General features: G+C 47.7%; 8 protein-coding genes across 8 annotated transcripts; 3 read left to right on the plus strand and 5 right to left on the minus strand.

Annotated features, from left to right (window-relative positions):
* Positions 1-450: 450 nt before the first annotated feature.
* Positions 451-2178, plus strand: pdiA (protein disulfide isomerase PDI1; the record flags this gene model as incomplete). The annotated part of the gene is made up of 4 exons (XM_057257903.1): positions 451-827; positions 886-1264; positions 1331-1770; positions 1827-2178. The coding sequence occupies 4 exons, from the start codon at positions 451-453 to the stop codon at positions 2176-2178; spliced, it is 1548 nt and encodes a 515-aa protein (XP_057105361.1).
* Positions 2179-2484: 306 nt separating this feature from the next.
* On the plus strand, positions 2485-3722 carry N7479_010213 (uracil-DNA glycosylase; the record flags this gene model as incomplete). The annotated part of the gene is made up of 3 exons (XM_057257904.1): positions 2485-2852; positions 2906-3365; positions 3432-3722. 3 exons carry the CDS (start codon positions 2485-2487, stop codon positions 3720-3722), a joined length of 1119 nt encoding a protein of 372 aa, XP_057105362.1.
* A 379-nt stretch (positions 3723-4101) lies between these two features.
* On the plus strand, positions 4102-6226 carry N7479_010214 (transcription factor domain-containing protein; the record flags this gene model as incomplete). The annotated part of the gene is made up of 3 exons (XM_057257905.1): positions 4102-4188; positions 4245-5439; positions 5499-6226. 3 exons carry the CDS (start codon positions 4102-4104, stop codon positions 6224-6226), a joined length of 2010 nt encoding a protein of 669 aa, XP_057105363.1.
* Positions 6227-6432: 206 nt separating this feature from the next.
* On the minus strand, positions 6433-9105 carry farB1 (putative C6 transcription factor (Ctf1B); the record flags this gene model as incomplete). The annotated part of the gene is made up of 3 exons (XM_057257906.1): positions 6433-8594; positions 8676-8842; positions 8900-9105. The coding sequence occupies 3 exons, from the start codon at positions 9103-9105 to the stop codon at positions 6433-6435; spliced, it is 2535 nt and encodes an 844-aa protein (XP_057105364.1).
* A 3230-nt stretch (positions 9106-12335) lies between these two features.
* Positions 12336-15608, minus strand: N7479_010216 (uncharacterized protein; the record flags this gene model as incomplete). The annotated part of the gene is made up of 1 exon (XM_057257907.1): positions 12336-15608. The coding sequence occupies one exon, from the start codon at positions 15606-15608 to the stop codon at positions 12336-12338; it is 3273 nt and encodes a 1090-aa protein (XP_057105365.1).
* A 681-nt stretch (positions 15609-16289) lies between these two features.
* On the minus strand, positions 16290-16667 carry N7479_010217 (uncharacterized protein; the record flags this gene model as incomplete). Its single annotated transcript, XM_057257908.1, has 1 exon — positions 16290-16667. The coding sequence occupies one exon, from the start codon at positions 16665-16667 to the stop codon at positions 16290-16292; it is 378 nt and encodes a 125-aa protein (XP_057105366.1).
* Positions 16668-16890: 223 nt separating this feature from the next.
* Positions 16891-17541, minus strand: N7479_010218 (Tetracycline resistance protein TetA/multidrug resistance protein MdtG; the record flags this gene model as incomplete). Its single annotated transcript, XM_057257909.1, has 3 exons — positions 16891-17078; positions 17288-17344; positions 17400-17541. The coding sequence occupies 3 exons, from the start codon at positions 17539-17541 to the stop codon at positions 16891-16893; spliced, it is 387 nt and encodes a 128-aa protein (XP_057105367.1).
* A 74-nt stretch (positions 17542-17615) lies between these two features.
* Positions 17616-17890, minus strand: N7479_010219 (uncharacterized protein; the record flags this gene model as incomplete). The annotated part of the gene is made up of 2 exons (XM_057257910.1): positions 17616-17755; positions 17818-17890. 2 exons carry the CDS (start codon positions 17888-17890, stop codon positions 17616-17618), a joined length of 213 nt encoding a protein of 70 aa, XP_057105368.1.
* Between the last annotated feature and the right edge of the window lie 460 nt (positions 17891-18350).

The raw sequence follows: 18350 nt of genomic DNA on the forward strand, positions 1-18350 counted from the left end.
TAGATTCTGTGGTTTTTAGTAGGGGAGTGTGTTGTATAGTCAATAAATATAAATAAAGGCCACTTGTCAACAATGCGTACATTATATACCACATGTACCGAATATCAAGGGCATATGTCCGTTACTATTATAGAAGTATTTGTATGAAGTACCACATTATATATTATAGTAGGGAATAAGTGCCCAGTACTTGAATTTCCATATAAACTGGGCTAGTCGTGGAGGTACCAGGTACCTGATGGAACCAGGTCCGCCCTTGCAGCCCTGCATAGCCCAGTCACAAAGCTCCACCTTTAGTGAACAAACTGTCCTCAAGTTCATTCTCCCCCCATTAAATAAAACCTTCCCTCTCTGGATATTTTAAGCTTGCCTCTAATTCATTCTTCACAACTTTCGACCTTGAGAGAGAGATATTCGGGTTTTTGTTTGATTTAACATCTCTTCATAATTATGCGGTCTTTCGCCCCCCTAGTCCTGAGCCTCCTTGGAGCTACTGCGGCAGTTCACGCTGCGGAGCCTGAAGTTGTCGACGCTGACGCCAATGTCGTCACCTTGACAACCGATACCTTTGATGACTTCGTCAAGGAGCACCCTTTGGTGCTTGCTGAGTTCTATGCGCCGTGGTGCGGTCACTGCAAGGCCCTTGCCCCCAAATATGAAGAGGCTGCCACAGAGCTGAAGGCTAAGGATATCCCCGTCGTCAAGGTGGATTGCACCGAGGAGGAGGAGCTGTGCCGAACCTACGAAGTTGATGGTTACCCTACTCTGAAGGTCTTCCGTGGCCCTGATTCACACAAGCCCTACGCTGGTGCTCGCAAGGCTGACGCGTAAGTCATTATGGGTTCCAGATTCTTGTACTTGATAATTAACGCATGTGTTCGATAGAATCATCTCGTACATGACCAAGCAGTCCATGCCTGCTGTCTCAAGTGTGAACGAGGAGAACCTGGAGGAATTCAAGGCCTTGGACAAGATTGTGATTATCGGATACGTGGCTTCTGATGACAAGACCGCCAACACGAGCTTCACTTCGTTCGCTGAATCCCAGCGTGATAACTTCCTCTTCGCTGCCTCCAATGATGCCGCTCTCGCCAAGGCGGAGGGTGCCAAGCAGCCCTCGATTGTTCTCTACAAGGACTTCGATGAGAAAAAGGCAGTGTACGACGGAAAGCTAGAGGAGGAGGCAATCCTCGAATGGGTCAAGACCGCTAGCACCCCTCTTGTTGGCGAGCTTGGTCCCGAGACTTACTCGAAGTACATGGCGGTATGTCTAGCTTTGTCTGTTCCGTATGTTGTGCAAGAAAGAAACTGACTGTCTACAACGACTTAGGCTGGTATTCCCCTGGCTTACATCTTCGCCGAGACCCCCGAGGAGCGCGAGCAGTTCGCTGCTGATTTCCGTCCCATCGCCGAGAACTACCGTGGAGCTATCAACATTGTTACACTTGATGCTAAGCTCTTTGGCGCTCACGCTGGCAACCTCAACCTTGAGCCCGAGAAGTTCCCTGCTTTTGCTATCCAGGACACCACCAAGAATGCCAAGTACCCTTACGACCAGAACAAGAAGGTCGATGCCAAGGATGTCGGAAAGTTCATCAAAGACGTCCTTGACGGCAAGGTTGAGCCTAGCCTCAAGTCGGAGCCGATTCCCGAGACCCAGGAGGGATCTGTTACCGTTGTTGTTGGCCGCAACTACCAGGAGGTTGTTATTGACAACGAGAAGGACGTCCTAGTTGAGTTTTACGCTCCCTGGTGCGGACACTGCAAGTCGTAAGTTTTCTACAGCTCATCTATCTTTTGTCGCATCTCTAACTCATTATCACCAGTCTCGCTCCTAAGTACGAAGAGCTTGCCGCGCTGTACGCCGATGTTCCCGAGTGGAATGAGAAGGTCACTGTCGCTAAGGTTGACGCGACTGCCAACGATGTGCCCGATTCCATCACTGGCTTCCCCACTATCAAGCTTTACCCCGCTGGTGCTAAGGACTCCCCTATTGAGTATGCCGGTTCCCGTACCGTTGAGGACCTGGTCACCTTCATCAAGGAGAACGGCAAGTATCAGGTGGACGGCCTTGCCGATGGCGCCAAGAAGCCTGAGGAGCGTGCTGAGGTCACTGCTGCCCCAAAGGCTACTGAAGCTCCTGCATCCGATGAGAAGGATGTTCACGATGAGCTTTAAGCCCTGCTCGTTTTTTTGAATCTGTAACTCAATATGTTGTATTCTTTGAACTCGAACTATATTCGATATCACGTTATTCCCTGTATTAAAATCAAGACTCGTAGTGGCTGGTAGGAGTCAATTATTCAATTATTCTCTAAATTCTACTCCGTACTCTCTACAGAGTATTTCATCACTAAATCCCAGCCTTGCAGATCAGTCGCGTCGCGTGAAACGCGTCGATCGCTTATCGCCCCGGGTCCTCCAACAACTTTGGAACTTCTGGGGTACAATCCTTCAATTTTCCTATGTATTTGCCCATCCATCATGGTCAGCCCTGCCATAAAACGAAAATCGGATAATCTCTCCACCCCTGACTCGAAAAAACCCAAAGGTAGAAGCATCACTGCATTCTTTGGAGCCCCAAAGCCGAAAACCCCGAGCAACCAGTCAACTTCAACTTCAACCGGAACCCCACGGTCAAGCAGCTTTGATAAAGTAAAATGGGTTGCCTCCCTGACACTGGAACAAAAGGAACTATTGCAGCTGGAAATTGATACCTTGGATGAGAGCTGGCTCGCGCACTTGAAAGATGAAGTTGTCAGCACTGAGTTCTTGAACTTGAAGCGATTCCTGAAGAAGGAGAAAGATTCCAATGTCAAGGTTTTTCCACCAGAGGAGGATATCTATTCTTGGTAAATTGGATTGCCTTACTTGGGCCAAACCTGTTGTGCTGATCAGACCGTAGGTCCCGGTATACACCCTTGCACAACGTCAAAGTGGTCATCATCGGCCAGGATCCGTATCACAATCACAACCAAGCTCATGGGCTATGTTTCTCCGTCCGCACTCCTGTGCGAGCTCCGCCATCATTGCTCAATATCTACAAGGGTATCAAGATTGACTATCCTGACTTCGAGTCACCGCCCGATAAGGGAGGGCTACTCACACCATGGGCTGAGCGTGGCATCCTGATGCTTAATACTTGCCTTACTGTTCGTGCCCACCAGGCAAACAGTCATTCCAACAAGGGCTGGGAGAAATTCACACAGAAGGTTATCGACCTCGTTGCTCGGGCACGAACCAACGGCGTCGTCTTCCTTGCTTGGGGCCGGCCTGCTGGAATCAGGGTGGCGAAAATCAACAAAGAGAAGCATTGCATTCTACAATCCGTGCATCCAAGTCCTCTGAGTGCGCATAATGGCTTTGTGAGTATATCAATCGCTAGAGATTTGTCCTTGAAACAGTTCTTTGCTAATAGGATGGATATACAGTTCAAAAATGGACACTTCAAGAAGTGCAATGATTGGCTTGCTTTGCGGTACGGAGAAGACGAAATCATTGACTGGAGCTTGGTGCCATCTAAAAAGTCTCCGTTGGCTCCTTGCGTTTCTGACAAAGAGAATTCGACCGCTTCGGCCAACAACCTGCCAGTTGAGCCTCAATCTACCAAGACCGAGAATGTCAAAGTCCAGCCTGGAAATGTGGATGAGTTTGATGATGATGACGCCGTTGAAGCCCTAGTGGCGGCTGAAGCAGCGGAAACTTCTTCAGATCCAGTTTAGACTTGTCACATGTATATCCCGATGTCACTTTGCTGGCTTAGAAAAGTCCTGTGTTGGCTATGTTTGTTTCCGTATTGTTTCGGTCGGATATTTAAGGAGTTGAGAAGCCGGGCGCATTTATGGATGGAATTTTAGATTGATTTCGGACACATTCGCATACACACACTAGTTAATTGTCATTTTAATTGATATGTGTAGAAAAATGCATACACGATGTACATACTCCGTAAGCTTAAGCTCACTACTTGGTCTCGGGACTGACTCCAGGTGGGCAACCTTTCTTGGAAGCTCCTTATCGATAAGCCTATCTCCCAAGGTCCGTTTCTTTCTCTACTGAAATCTCCCCTATAAAAACTTATAATATAAATAGTTTTCCTAGATGGAATTCACTTGGCTTCCGGATATCCCTCAGTCCCGGAATCGCACTCGAGCCTTGCGGGCTTGTCCCAAGTGCCAACGATCAAAGGTGCGTATACGATGGGAACATTAAACCCAGCAATCATCCATCTAACATCACAATAGAAACGGTGCCGACATTTGATCCCCAAATGGGAACCCTCCGATGATCCAAATCGACAGTCATCACCTCAACCGAGCAATGACCCTGCGAGGCCCATTCACAGAGAAGTCTCGAATCGCGAACAGTTTCCTACATCCGCGCACAGAAACCGAGCGCGGACAACACCCGACAGTCCAGCTTTGTTGCCGGTTCCTGTCACTGAGAGATTCGTGGGAGATCTCAATCCAGAATCTTTGATTCGCGAAAGATTAGATGAGCCAACTGGGAGCCCTCTGCGTGATCGTATCGGGCTTTGGATCAGCTCCTCAGCTGCGCAGAAAGCGAAGCTTCGAAAGCTCCAGGGGGTACAGAGAGGACAAACCACAACCGAGGAATATGTAGCCAATTCTCCGGCACAAACGGCAATCAATGGTCAAGCCATTGCATCGTTACTTCACCAACGGTTTGCCGCGGGGATGCAAGCATGTGAACAACTGCCCCTCAGGACAAGGCAGTCTTTGTCGGCTATCTACTTCTCCAAGGTTAATCATATTGTGCCAATAGTCGACCGGGATTTTATTCAAGCTCAAGCAGAAGGTTTGGCGTCGGTGTTTCTAGAAAACGCCATATGCCTCGCCGCAGCAAAGACCCACGCGAGCAACCCGTACTTACGCCTTGTATCTGGCGGCCCAATTCTACCGTCACGTCAATTCTGTTCTCAGATTTATAAGGGGCTTGTTGTCGCTATGGACACAGAGCTAGAGCCGGATCGGTTGACACGGATCCGTATTCTTGCACTAATGTCCTTGCACTGCGAGGGCCTTGAAGGGGCTGAGGCGGCATCTCTACACCTCTGCCAAGCCATCCACCAGGCCCAGACGGTAGGATTGCATCTCGGCCGGCCAAATCAAACCTCCACAGATTCCCTGACTAAACTATTCTGGTGTTTATGGACATTAGACAAGATGCATGCAAGTATCGGTGGCCGGCCGGTTCTTCTAGCTGACCGCGATATCGGGGTCGTAAAGCCCAGTGTCGGCACTCAGACTTCAAGAGGGGCATTTGAGGTGTGGCTTGCTGTGTCGGATCTACTGGCAACTGTGATATCATTTTATCGACCATCCGCAGAAACCACAAGCGGGTGGGAAGAGGGGTTCCCTGCATTTGAGGATATTGTGGGGGAAGATACTCAAGACGATCTAGACTTTGCTACTCTAGGTATGGAGATCTCTGCTAAATCATCCGGGCTTTATACTAACCACGAGAAGGCTTCTTAGAGCTTTATTATCATTCTGTTGCTATTTTGTCCTGTCGATATAAACCTACCGAGAACATCGATAACACCAGGCTCTCGTCTGTCAGACAAGGACTAGCAGCTGTTCGCATTCACTCCATCGTCGCATCCGAATGTGGGAATGAACTACCACCTCTCCCAATTGTGCCATACTCTGTCACCTTGTCGATGGGTGTCTCATACCGACAACTCCGCTCGAGCCGACTTATCACGCACCTCAACCGAGCGAAGGCTAGTCTTGAGGCGTGCCGCTCTGTTTTAGATAATCTTAGTCCATACTGGTACTCCGCCGAGGCCATGGCCCGGCTAGGCCAAAAAGCCCTGTACCAGATCCAAGGCAAGCCACAATCCTCTCGGACAAACCCTACGAGTCTACCGTATGTGGCAGAGCCCTCGCAGAAACAAGTCAATGCCGACAGCTCGGTAGCAGAAGGGCTAGAGATAGTTGATTCCGCGCCCCAAGGCAATGATGCCCCCCGAGCCAAGAGGCAGCGCAACAACGGCCATGGAATTGCAGCTATGTCTCCGGTGCCAGAACTTGCAACGAACATCATCCAACCCCCGGTGGGCGATCCGGATACATCTATACAAGACGGGTTTACAGACATTGACACACTGTTTGGAGAGTTCCTAGATATCTCTCTACCCACTAATTTCTGGGATCCTATTTTTATAGAGACTCAAGGACAAACGAATGATCCGCAGTCATAATCATCATCATTATAAGTATATACTGTGTATAAAAAAAAATGAAAAGAAACTATACATGATGCAACATGGATTTTGGTGCCGGGCCATTCGCCTGTGCAACTGTCCAATAGGTAAAATATACCTGGAGCACGCGAAAAACTGTTAATTGTATTTACAGGCTAGATACTGACTGTATCCAAGCCCGAGTTACCTTTGGAATATGGTATTCAGTCTGAAATCTTCATAGGCTCATGCTCGGACATGCCGTTGTCCGCCAGATGGGCGAAATCAACGGCCTTGTTATCAGTATCAAAGCCCATCATGTTCACATTATCCACGTCAAAATCAAACCCCTTCTCCCGAGCCGGGGCACCACCGTTTTGTGGGGTATTGTCATCAACAAAGAAATCGGTATTTGCCGGATCGTCGAAGTTAATGAGGGCATCGAAATCATTCTGGGTAACCTCGGCATCATTCGCCAAATCCATGAGTTCGGTGAGACTCATTTCAGAGGGCATAGCAAAGGCATCATGATCCTTGTTGCGATTTGCATTGAGATTGAGGTTATTGGTGCTACCATTTTCACTTGCATCGGAATGCGGCGGCGTCGAAGCGAAAAGATCTCCGGTGGGCCGTCCGCCTGCGGAAGGACCGGAGAGTTTGGGGTATGTAAGGTCCGGGATCTTTTGGGCGAGGGAATCTGGTGGTGGCGTCAAGGTGTGTAAGCGGGAGGCGATGGTGGAATCGAAGGAGTCTGAGGATGTGGTAGGTTGATCGCGGGGATATGATGAGGCAGAAGAAGACTGGACGTCTTGTGGGGAGACGGTGAGCTGGATGCCTGCTTTTCGGATGGCGGCTTCGAGGAAAGAGGTGGCAAAATCCGCAGAGGCGTAGATCTCACGCAGGCGCTGAAGGATGCGCATGCATTGATAGAAGCGATGGAGGCTTGTCATGCGGATGCTTGGGTCAGTCGACTTGATGTCGAGGAGATGGATGATGACTGCTGGTAGGAGGACTGTGACACCGGTGGTGGGGTAGTACCGAGTCAGGTCGAGGCAATGCAGGTCTTGGGCGATGGCAGTGATCTCGACTGCGGCGAATCGCACCTTGTTCCGGGACATGTCTTGAAGTTCGGCATCTGTGGATGGGTAGGGGATGGCGGGGAGGACTTGTGGGCGGTGCAGAGCGCTAGATGTGGTAAGATAAACCATCTTCAACAAGGCACGGTGGGAGTGCAGCACTTCGTCTGCTTCGGATAGCTTCGATCCACTAGAGGCTGCATATTGGGCTTCGACAGGGAGATTGGCCAGCCAGTCCTCTAATTCCTGGTCACAACTTCGTACCTCGAAGGTCTCTGCGGTGGATTTCTTCGGGACGAGCATCATCGTGGTCTCCATGGTGCCGCCAAACTTGTGGCTGAGAACTGAGTACTGGGCAGATAATACATGGCTGACGCAGAGACAGAGCTTCGCCTTCTCGATGAACATCAACGCGAGCTCACGTTGATGGCTGACACTCTGGAGAATCTCCGAGTTGCCAACGATAGCCACAACCTCGGGGGAGTAAGGATGGAATTCAAAGTCATCGAGACTCAGCATGGGCACATCACAATCGTCATCCTTGACACGCATGGGCCGTCGCATACCCAGGGCGATCAGCCGGTCACGGGTGTAGGTGCTCCACCAGATCCGCTTCCACATCCGTTGGCGACGCACATCCATCCGCGAGTTTCCGGGATCCCGATGCAAGCCGATCGTGTGGGCCAAGGACAGGCTGACACCCATCCAATGCCAGGTATCCTTTTGATCATCGGGGGTCTCGTACCAGTAGGTCATGAGCAGAAGCGACTGCACGAGCGAGATGCGATCCACCTCGTAGTCAAAATCATACAGAAGGCGAGCACGTTGGAAGAAGACCTTCCGGGCGACCTTGCGGGTCTGGTAGCCAGCGACCTGTAGATGCTTCATATCAATGAAGGCCACACCGGCGAACATGACGGCCTGGAAGAGTAGCAGACTGATGCGGTGGATTCCATCGTTCTGGACGATATTCTGCAAGAACTCCTCCAGGTCGAGCAAGGGCATATAGGTGTGAACATAGTGGATGTAGCTCTTCAATAGTTCGTTCCGTAATGTCACGTCGGGGATAGTTAAGGCACCCTTGACGGCCAAGTAGTCAATATCCTCTTTCTGGAGTCGTGCGGGGAGTCCTCGGATGTAATCCGGGAGGAAGCCACTGGCGGATCGTGTATTGCCAAAATTGGGATCTAATAGTTGTTGGATTTGCGAGGTCACATTGGCTAATGGCATAGAAGCGGGAACTGCTGGGTTCGGGGCCATGCGGCGTCGATAGTTGTCATCAGGGCCGATGCGTTGAGCCTGGTTTTGATCTATTATCATTATTATCATCATTAGTTTGCTTGTCGGTCAAAATGGAGTAGTTCGTGGGAGTTCCGAGGGAATTGACGAACATAGCAGATGAGGCATATGTTGGCTCTGATCCAAATCCACCGAGGCCTGCGAGGGAGATGTCGGCACCAAATCAGCCAACCCTGAAAGGTCACTGAGTTGGTGGAAAGGATTCTCCTCCGAGGCCTCCGGGGATTCGGAGTGGTTCTCTATCTCCACGCGAGATTTCCTAAATCACATGTCAGTTGACAAGTTTATATATAGATTAATTTTCGATTCCACAAACTTTCTGCGTTTACTCTCCGTGACCACACATTCAACCTGATCTAAACGGCAGTTCGTGCATGGAGAGCCATTCTCAACCACATCACAGCGCACTTTGCGGGCACGACAACAGCAACAGGCTTTCGAGGCGCGTCTCTTTACAGGTCGATTATGACCGGAGATTCCAGCCGTGGAGGCCTTTCGTTTTCCAGATTCGGTATCAGTCATGTTGTGTTATTGCGTCCGGGGGCGAACGGGGAACATTCGAGTTATATAGAGATACTGAGCATGTGACAAAAAGCCGAAAAGGGAAGAATGTCACGATATGTGAACATGTGAAAAAGGGGAAGGAAATAGAAAAAGGACCAAAAATCAGAGAATTAAGGGAAGAGAGAAAGTAAGAGAGGAAGAGAAAGAGAGATCCTTTTTTTTATTTTGAAATCCTGTGAAGGTTTTTTTACATAAGTATGCCCCAGGTTCCCACAGTTTCACTTACCATGGTTTAACCCGCAAATAGCCAAGGTTTTGAGGGGAGTAGATCAAAATAAATTACTGGTTCTACACCTAGTTATTACCAAACTATACCTAGTTATACCTAGCCTTGTATATGCAAATGATAATTACTTAATTAGGTAATATGCCACTACGGTCCCTCGGCCCCCGTGAATGTGAAAGATGATATCATTCTCTTCAACACATAACTATGTACTCCGTATACATAATATATATACCCAAGTCGGCTATATACTTCTCATTATATGAGTTTGAGAATTCATATTAAATCTCTTAAAAACTTCTTTCAATCCCCTGTTATTGCTCTTTTTCATTCCTTTTACAAAGTGGACCTCCGTCCCTCCGAGAAACACCGACAAAAAAGACTAAACTTGAAAAAAATAAAAATAACAAAAGAGTACTCCGTACGGAGTAGTGAAGATCCTAAATTGCGGGTCGTTGAAAAAAAAAAAAAAAAAAAAAAGGGAGTTTCCAGGATTTTCCCACATTCCCCCGACTATCCCGGACTGTTCAGCCAAGACAGTTCTCCAGTCTCCGACAAGCGGAGCCCATGTGGAGGAGATTTTTTGGCCTTTTGAGGCGCATGCCTGGACGTCTGGACCGATGAGTAATACGATCAGCACTATTGGTTTCAGCATTTTCAGTGAATGTCGATATATTTATCCAAATTATGTACAAAGTACAGAACAGAGTACATTCCAGTTGACTATATACTTTATCATATTTGTACAAAGCTGTACTCTATACTCTGCGCAATTATAGATCAAGGCGTTGATGTTTGAAACTGTATAGAACGTCAATTGATTCCTTACATGGTAATATCATAACCCGGTTATACGTCGTAATAGCACGGTCCTACATCTATCCATAATATGTTATTATTAATCTTCCGTGGCTAGGCCTAGGGCTCAGTGGAACGCCGTTATGCTTGAGACAATTGCACAAAAATGTACTCTGTACTACTACATATATCCAAAAATCAAAATAAATGATATACAATATACAATACACAGTATACAATATAATAGCCCGGAATCATGGAGTACCCCCTGAATGGACCAAAATACTATACATTTCATATGCCTCGTTTCATCCGAGTTCGTCCCCACGTGGACAAGAAGTGCCGATTTCCGGAAGAATGCTCAAAGTACTACCTATTACTCCGCGTATACTACGGAGTATACGGAGTATACGATCTATTCATCTCTTTCTTTGTTTCATTTTCAAATGCACATGACGCCATACCCCACAGTCGCAAACTGGAATTTAAGAGAAGAATATTCTGTTTTCTACCAATCATGGACATGGCAAAGGTCAAATTTTGTGATTTTGCATTGGAAATTATCTTCCCGGCATATCCCGTGAATCCTGGGGTAGAGGCTAAAATCACCATCACCAGATCTACTACGGAGTACTTATATTTCAAAAAAAGACTCAAAAGTGAAAAAGCTTATATAAATTACCCTATGAAGTCCCAACGGAAGATGAGGTTATATATATACTTGATCTTTCTAATCTATCCCCACGAGTACTCCGTAGCGTGGTAGGATAGATCTGGTCTCCATCTAAATCTGATCCGGCGCTTAAACTAGGCGTCTAGAGTGGCTTGCATCTCGGTCCAATGCCGATGGATTCGAATATTCGCTTGCGGGAAATCGAAATAAAAGCTCATATAAATTAGATATGTTACTCTCACGAAGCTTTACGCAAATGCAAATTATTAGGATCATGGATTGCGATTGCGGAGCATAATCCCCTCGGGCAGGTCATCGGCAATAATAATGATTGACCAGATTAAAATAACTCAAGTCTAGTAATCAAATTGCCAAGAAATACCCCAGTGGAGGGGGAAAAAAAACCACGGCAGTCCGGCATGAGTTCACCCCACGTTTTGCCAGTCCGGGGAGAAAGCCGAGGCCACAGCCAAGATAACATGTCAGCATAGCCCTCTTTTCTTTTTCTTTTTCCAATGGGAGACAGTTCGGTCATGGCGTACCCCTCTTAAGGGGAATAATAAATGGACAAAGTGGTAGTTATACAAAGGTATACAAAATATAATATAGTTATATGGTGTACATAATTGAATACGGAGTACCTACATGTGTAATTATAATGTACAGCCCTGGAGATATATATATATATATTTTGGAATCGGGCTAAAGTACATCCGCATTCCGACATTAGTAACTATGTACATATATGCGGTGTATTACTTCCACTCTTCACGTAGTAGATAACATAACTAAATAACTACATATGTATCCATGGATGTTGTAGTCCATGGGGGAAATGAACTTTGGTCTCGTATTATTTTGGGGTTTCAAAGAATTCCATTAAACGTTGTATCTTGTATTACATTACTGCCGAGGTATAGGAACGGAGTAAGCTCGGAAACCCATCCTGAGGTTGCCACTTACACTACGGCAACACACATTGCAAAAAACCAGACAGATGTAGCTGTCTCAGCCATGCATGAGGCTGTATTTCTATGCTTGATTATGTATATATATATATATATATGTCAAAAGTAGGGAACGGGAGGCTGAAAATACCTAGAGTTACTTCAAAATGAGCATACTTTGTAGGGACTGGACTTGGCATCCAAGATTCCTCTGATGCTCCAACCACACGGCGACACTAAAATTCCTTACATATGTACACACTGCCTAGGATGACCTTGAAAAGTATACAATGGACCTATTGAATCGTCACATCATTTCATATCACTGTTCAGTGATCCAATTAAAACCCCCCTTTGTGTGAACCAATCCTAGCAGACGCCGAGAAATAGAAGTAGACATAAACATCATAAACCAATTTTAGGTAGACCACATTTGCCGGGGAATCGAGATGGGGAGTACCCATGAAGAAAAACAAAACACAAAACACAACGAATCGAATCGAAAAATTCGAGAAGGATAAACCCAAGTCAAATCCCAGAAAACCTAAACACCACCTCGGCCCATCCTCTCGATTGAACTCATGATCCCACCTCGGCCGGGAGTAGGCATTGCAATACCAGATCTGCCACCGCTATTACCACGAGAATGGCCGGCGGGAGCACCGAATCTAGGGATTCTCTTTTCCATAGTGGCAGGGGGGCGGATGCTTCCAGACATAGAGCGACTGACACTGCGACGGAAGTCATCCGGGGTGGCCTCGCGAGATGGCTGAGCTGGCTCATCAATGTGGTCATTGTGCACAGAAGATACCACAGAGGGCTCGCGGTCTCGAGGCTGATATGGGGCGGGTGCCTGCTGCATGGCTAGCCACTCGTCAACAGCAGCAACAAGTTCACCCTTCTCGGCGCGTTCAGACTCTAGATTTGCATGAATCCGCTCGGTCTCGTCCTTCAGAGCAGCCATTTCTCGCTGCAGACCTTTGATCTGCGCCTCCATGGCACGCTTCTCGGTCTCGTGCTCCTCATTCTCGCGAGCGAATAGACTGGCGTTAGCCGCAGCCATTGAATCGGATTGCGCAGTATCACGTTCGACACGAAGATGTTCGTTTTCTTCAAGTGCGGCAGTGAGCTTCTTCTCCACCTCACGCAAACGCTTCTCCCAGCGAGACTCGTAGCTCTTTTTCAAGGCCGCAACCTTGGTCTCATGCTTGTTCTTGTAGAGCACATGAAGCTCACGAGCGACCTTTTCAACGGCATCCTGAACTTCTCGGGCAGTATCTTCAGTCGAGTTGGAAGACTGGTGAGATGAGCTAGCTTTACTAGTGTTAGATACAGCCGCAGCGCGTGCAGCGGAAAGCTTGCTTTTGAGCTCAACAACTTTTCCTTCCAAATTCTCCTTGTTTTTTTCAGCCTCTTCTGTCTTTCGAGACAGACGTTCACGCTCGCGCTCTCCCTCCACTAATTCGGAGCGGGCGGACCGCAGAACAGTTTCCATCTCATTGGCTCGACGTTCCCACTCGGCCTGTTCCATCTCCAGCACCTCTTTTCCGGCAGCTTCGTTACGTACCTCTTCCAGAGCTTCACCGACACGTCTCTCCGCGTCCGCCACTGCTTGTTTTAGGCTGGCGACCTCGGCCTCTTTGCCACTGAGAGTGGCTTTGAGCGAAGATATGTCAGACAAGAAGCCGGACTTCAGTGACTCTAATTCACGAGGAGTGACCGTGGGAATGGATCGAGGGGTAGGCGCAGCCGGAATATCAAAGTCCAACAACGACGACATCTTCCCGGGAGATCGAATAGATTGTCGGGTCGATCGCATAGGCGAACGCCGCGAGGGGGAAAAACGGGCACCTTGCATGGACTGACGAGGGAAAAAGTTCATTTGATCAGTGAAATCAAGCAGATTGGCAGAGTCAACTGGATGAGCCATGTCCCGAGGGCCTCTGGGTCTCGGCGTAGGCGATCCCATAGGCGAATTTCCATCTAGATAGACGCTCGCTCTGTATGTCCTGCGCCCTGTGCCCGGCGTGGCCGGATCGACATTTTGTCGATGCCCATCCATAATCGGAGCTGGGCTGGGGCCGACACTACCTCGCATTGACTTCATCAGTGACTGGGCGCGGGGCTTTGCAAATGTAGTCATATCAGGCATGGCGGAAAATGTGCTCAAGCAAGTGTCATCCATTGAGTCGTCGACCATCGAGTTCTCGTGTGAATTATTCTCTTTGTCGCCGTCTTCATGAAGTACTGTGCTCATCCCTTCGTTGTGTCTTTCCTCTATCATGCTGTTGCCAATTGCTGATCGGTTGTGCTTGGCACTTGTAGCAGAAAGGATGCTCTGGTCATGGAGTACGCTAGGCTCCTCTTCGGCATCAATGCGAATCTTTGGTGCGTCTGATCGGCTCACCATGCCCTTCTTACGGCGCTCCTTCATCTGCAAATCGTCCTCCACGTCCTGGGGTGTTTCATCGTAAGATCTTTTACGGGGAGTTGCTGCAACCGAACGCTGGTCACTCAGTCCAACTGATGCACAAGAAATCCGGCGCGACTTATGAAGATCAAGGGTGGTTTCTTTGGGATTCTGCCGGAAGGACGAAGTAGGAACTGGAATAGGGGAAGAGGATTTGGATGCTATCGGTGACTCTGTATGCGCATGTACCTTGGGAGAATCAACTCTCCCTAGTGCTTCGTCGCGGATGGGCAAGTTCGACTCCGCAGCAAAGGATGCACGCTTAGTTACGACAAGTGGGTCTTGCTTCAACTCACGCAGCTTTGGTGAATCAGCCGTCTCTTGTGCTTCAGGGCGGATAGGCAAATCCGGTACCATAACGGGCGAAGGATACTTAGACACCATTGGTGTATTTTGTTGCATCTCATGTAGTTCCAATGGATCGGCTGTCACGTTTCTTGCTTCATGGCGAAAAGGCGAACTAGCGGGATCCGGCAATGGCCGCGCTTTAGGAATTGGCGAGTCATTCTGCATTTCGCGCAAGCGATCAAAGTCTACCATCTCTTCCCGTGCATCAAGGCGGAATGGAGAGCTCGTTGGCTCCTCTAAAGCTAACCGCCTTGCCATTCCAGGGGACATAGGCTGTACCTCGCGCAGTCTTAGGACCCCCGCTGTCCCTTCTCGGACATGAGGTCGGAACAGGGAACTTCCCGGGCTCTCCTCCTCCAATGACTCAAGTTGTGGGTATGGCAGAGGAGACGACTCTTGCTCTTCGTGTCTATTTTGGAAATCAACTGTATCCTCACTAGCGTTAGGACAGAAGGGAGAGCTCATTGGCTCCCTCAGAGCCAGCCGCTTGTCCAAGCCAGGTGACATAGGCTGCACTTCACGCAGCCCTTGGAAATCCACTGTCCCCTCTGTCACATGTGGACGGAAAGGAGAGCTTACAGGGCTCTCATCCTCTAGCGGTTCAAGTTGTGGGTGTGATTGGGACGAGGTCTGTCGCATTTCGCGCAGCTTCTGGAAATCCACAGTGTCTTCGCGTCCATCGAACTGAAACGGTGAGCTAGCACCGTGCTTATATGATTCGACATCATTGAAATCATCATTCTCGTGTTCATTCTCATGTTCGTTCTCGTGTTCATTCTCGTTCTCATGTTCGTTAGGGTAGTAGGTTTCATTTTCATCATAGGCATTCGGGCTCGGCACGGCGTGATCTGCCCATCTCTTCTTTAATGGCCTTGGGAGAGCGTCATTTTCTGAGGGCTGATAAAGAGTCTTGTGAAGAAGGGGCGAAGAATTCGCCATTTGAGATTGTGCGCGCGCGTTTTGGTAAGAGGACGAGAGGGGCAAGAGTGGAGTTGACATAATTAACGCAAGAGAAGAAGAAGAGAGGAAAAGAGTTGGTCGTAAGATATCGTCTCTGGTTTATTTTCAGAACCTGTTCAGTTGAATGAGAAACAAGAAATCAGATTAAGGCAGAGTTTGTGTATACAAAAACGAGTTACTGTGTCGACGTTGCTGGGTAAACAAAACTAGTCCCAATTGGGAAAGGTGCATCCAACCTATCTAATTGGACTATGTTTATATTCAATTCATCCTTTACAATTGTCTTTGTGGATATCTCTTTTTAGATGTTTTATCAAATATACATATGTATTCAAAGATAATACATACCCTGTATTATTGATGTTTAGCCACTTGTGTGGTGAAAAATGGGGAATATATATATATATAAGCTTTTATATAGTGCTCTAGACAATGCCATTGTCGATCACCTTATAGAATCTATGATTATATGAGTATAGAACTTGACATAGGAAAAATAAAAAACAAACAAACCAATCCAGCTTTCGTCTCCTAGTCAGACAAGATTACTGCTTCTATGTGCGCATTATCTCTCTATTAATAATGATATGAACGACTTCGTCATGTGGCTGCTCTGGAAGAGCAATATGATGACAAGCATCTGCTGGTTCCACGGTTGCCGATGAATGTTTATCGTACTGGATAAACCACAGCTGTAAAGCGCCGAATAATGCAACACGACTACTCCCCTACCACGCAGCCAATCCTAGCCCTAGAACTGTAAAGCAAGCCAGCAATCGGAGGAGCGAGAGCTCGAGACGCAGCCCCAGCGGAAGCAGCGAGGCCATTGATTTTACCCATGATAGAATCCGAGGGACTGGCTTGCTTGATGAGGACCAAGAGGATAGGATAGTCGATAATGGACAGGATATTGCGAACGATCAAACAAGCATAGATACCGACATAGATGAGTTGGCCTGGTAAGAAGACCAAGAGAGGAACCCTGAAGTATGCGATTGGATGGAGTACTGTAACGATGATGAAGAGCCGCCAGATTCGTAGATAATAAGCCAACACGGGGGAAATGATGCTTTGGATCACGAGGGCGATGATGGACATCATCGGTGGACATGATCACACCCACAGCTCAAGTCGAAAGACCGATCCCACCTGGGATATCAAAGGGAGAATCGTGCGGACGTGATAACCCTCGGGGGTCTTTATCTTGCAAGAAGATGGGCAAGATATGGCTATATGTCATCGAGTGATAGGTAAAGATAGCCAAGGCAACCACAAGCATAGCGGCTCGCCAGGTAAAAGCCTTCAGTTTTTTTAACTTCTTCTAAGTGCACGAGGAGCCATCAGCTTGCACATTCCAACTCTTATCATTATGCAGATGAACCCGATTAAAAGTCCCGTAAGACTCCGCTCGCAGGTTCACACCAGCACTGGCAGCTGCGCCAGATGTAACCAGGAGCGACTGCTCAAATGCCTGGTCAAACTGTCTATGGGCCTTGCCGGGTTGCATATCTGGATGAGGAGAAGCCAGCTACCGACAACGCTAAGGAGAAGTAAGATACAGCAAACGAGATTGGGAAAAAGGTAAGGGAACTATCCAAAGAGACCATCGGCTGGGAACAAGGAAGAATATCCTTCAGTGGGCTTTGCTAGCAAACCTTGAATAGCTGAATGGAATTAGTATTTACAGTAGAATTCCGTTTTGGAAAGACTATACATACTTGGACCGATAATCGTTCCAATTGACCAAACAAAAGGTATGATGGCATATGCTCGAGCTAGATATAAGATTAATACCCAACATTAGATATGACAGAATGATGACAAACTCACGTTCATGTTCAGGTCGCCCGATGAGCTCACTAACCATTGTTTGAATTGCTCCAATATTCCTATTCAGGGCTCCACCAAGAGCTCTACAGGCGAGCGCGACCCAGTAGTTCCAGGTTATCCCCACCAGGATCAAAGAGGCCATAGTGCCTATGCAGCCAGATAGGAGGATATGATTCCGACCCAGGCGATCCGAAAGAGCACCCCAGAACATACTGGTCAAGGCCTCTGCGAGTGAATCAGAATGCCGGCATAGAAGGAGGCATTGTTGCCATTATCCATGTGAAAGTCTTTGATCATCACCCACGAGTAGGGGAATATGGAAGTCAAAGCAGTGGGCTCTGCAACTCGACAAATTGCTGTTTTCTTGTGTTAGCCATTGCCAAGTACTTGGAACCTTGAAAACTCGGGACATGCATACCTAGGAAGAAAAGCTGTGCTGTGGAAAATTTGTCAGGCGATGAATGTGATATTGCCTGTGGTATCAATAGCATAACTCTTCAGAACTAAGTAATATCTTATGACAATCTATCCGACAGTTGTTGAGTTGATCTTGTCTATTACACTGCCCGTACCTTAGGAGCGGAGAGCGAGGTTTGCTTTCTGTTTCTGTTTCTTTCCCTCCCCCTCTAGACTGTCAAAGTATATGTTTGTCTCAAATTATAGCGTGAGTATCAAGACTGAACAAGAAGGGAGGTTGAAAGGTTGGAGGAAAGAACCTTGGAAAGAGGGTTTTTATTTTCCACGTCCCAGAACGAACAATATCTGGCCCTGATACCCTACCTAAAGGAATTGAAGACTCTTGATACTATCATAAATAGCCTTGTCAATAGTATAGATAGCACATATAGATCTATATAGCTTAGTTTTGGGAATATTGTTTATACACCTTTCATAGCCCTTCATATGATAAAACATCAAAAACCTTCGGGTGGCGAACGATATTCGGATATC

Source organism: Penicillium vulpinum, assembly GCF_028829585.1.
Source record: "Penicillium vulpinum strain IBT 29486 chromosome Unknown utg000004l_segment0_segment0, whole genome shotgun sequence".
Classification (NCBI taxonomy): domain Eukaryota; kingdom Fungi; phylum Ascomycota; class Eurotiomycetes; order Eurotiales; family Aspergillaceae; genus Penicillium; species Penicillium vulpinum.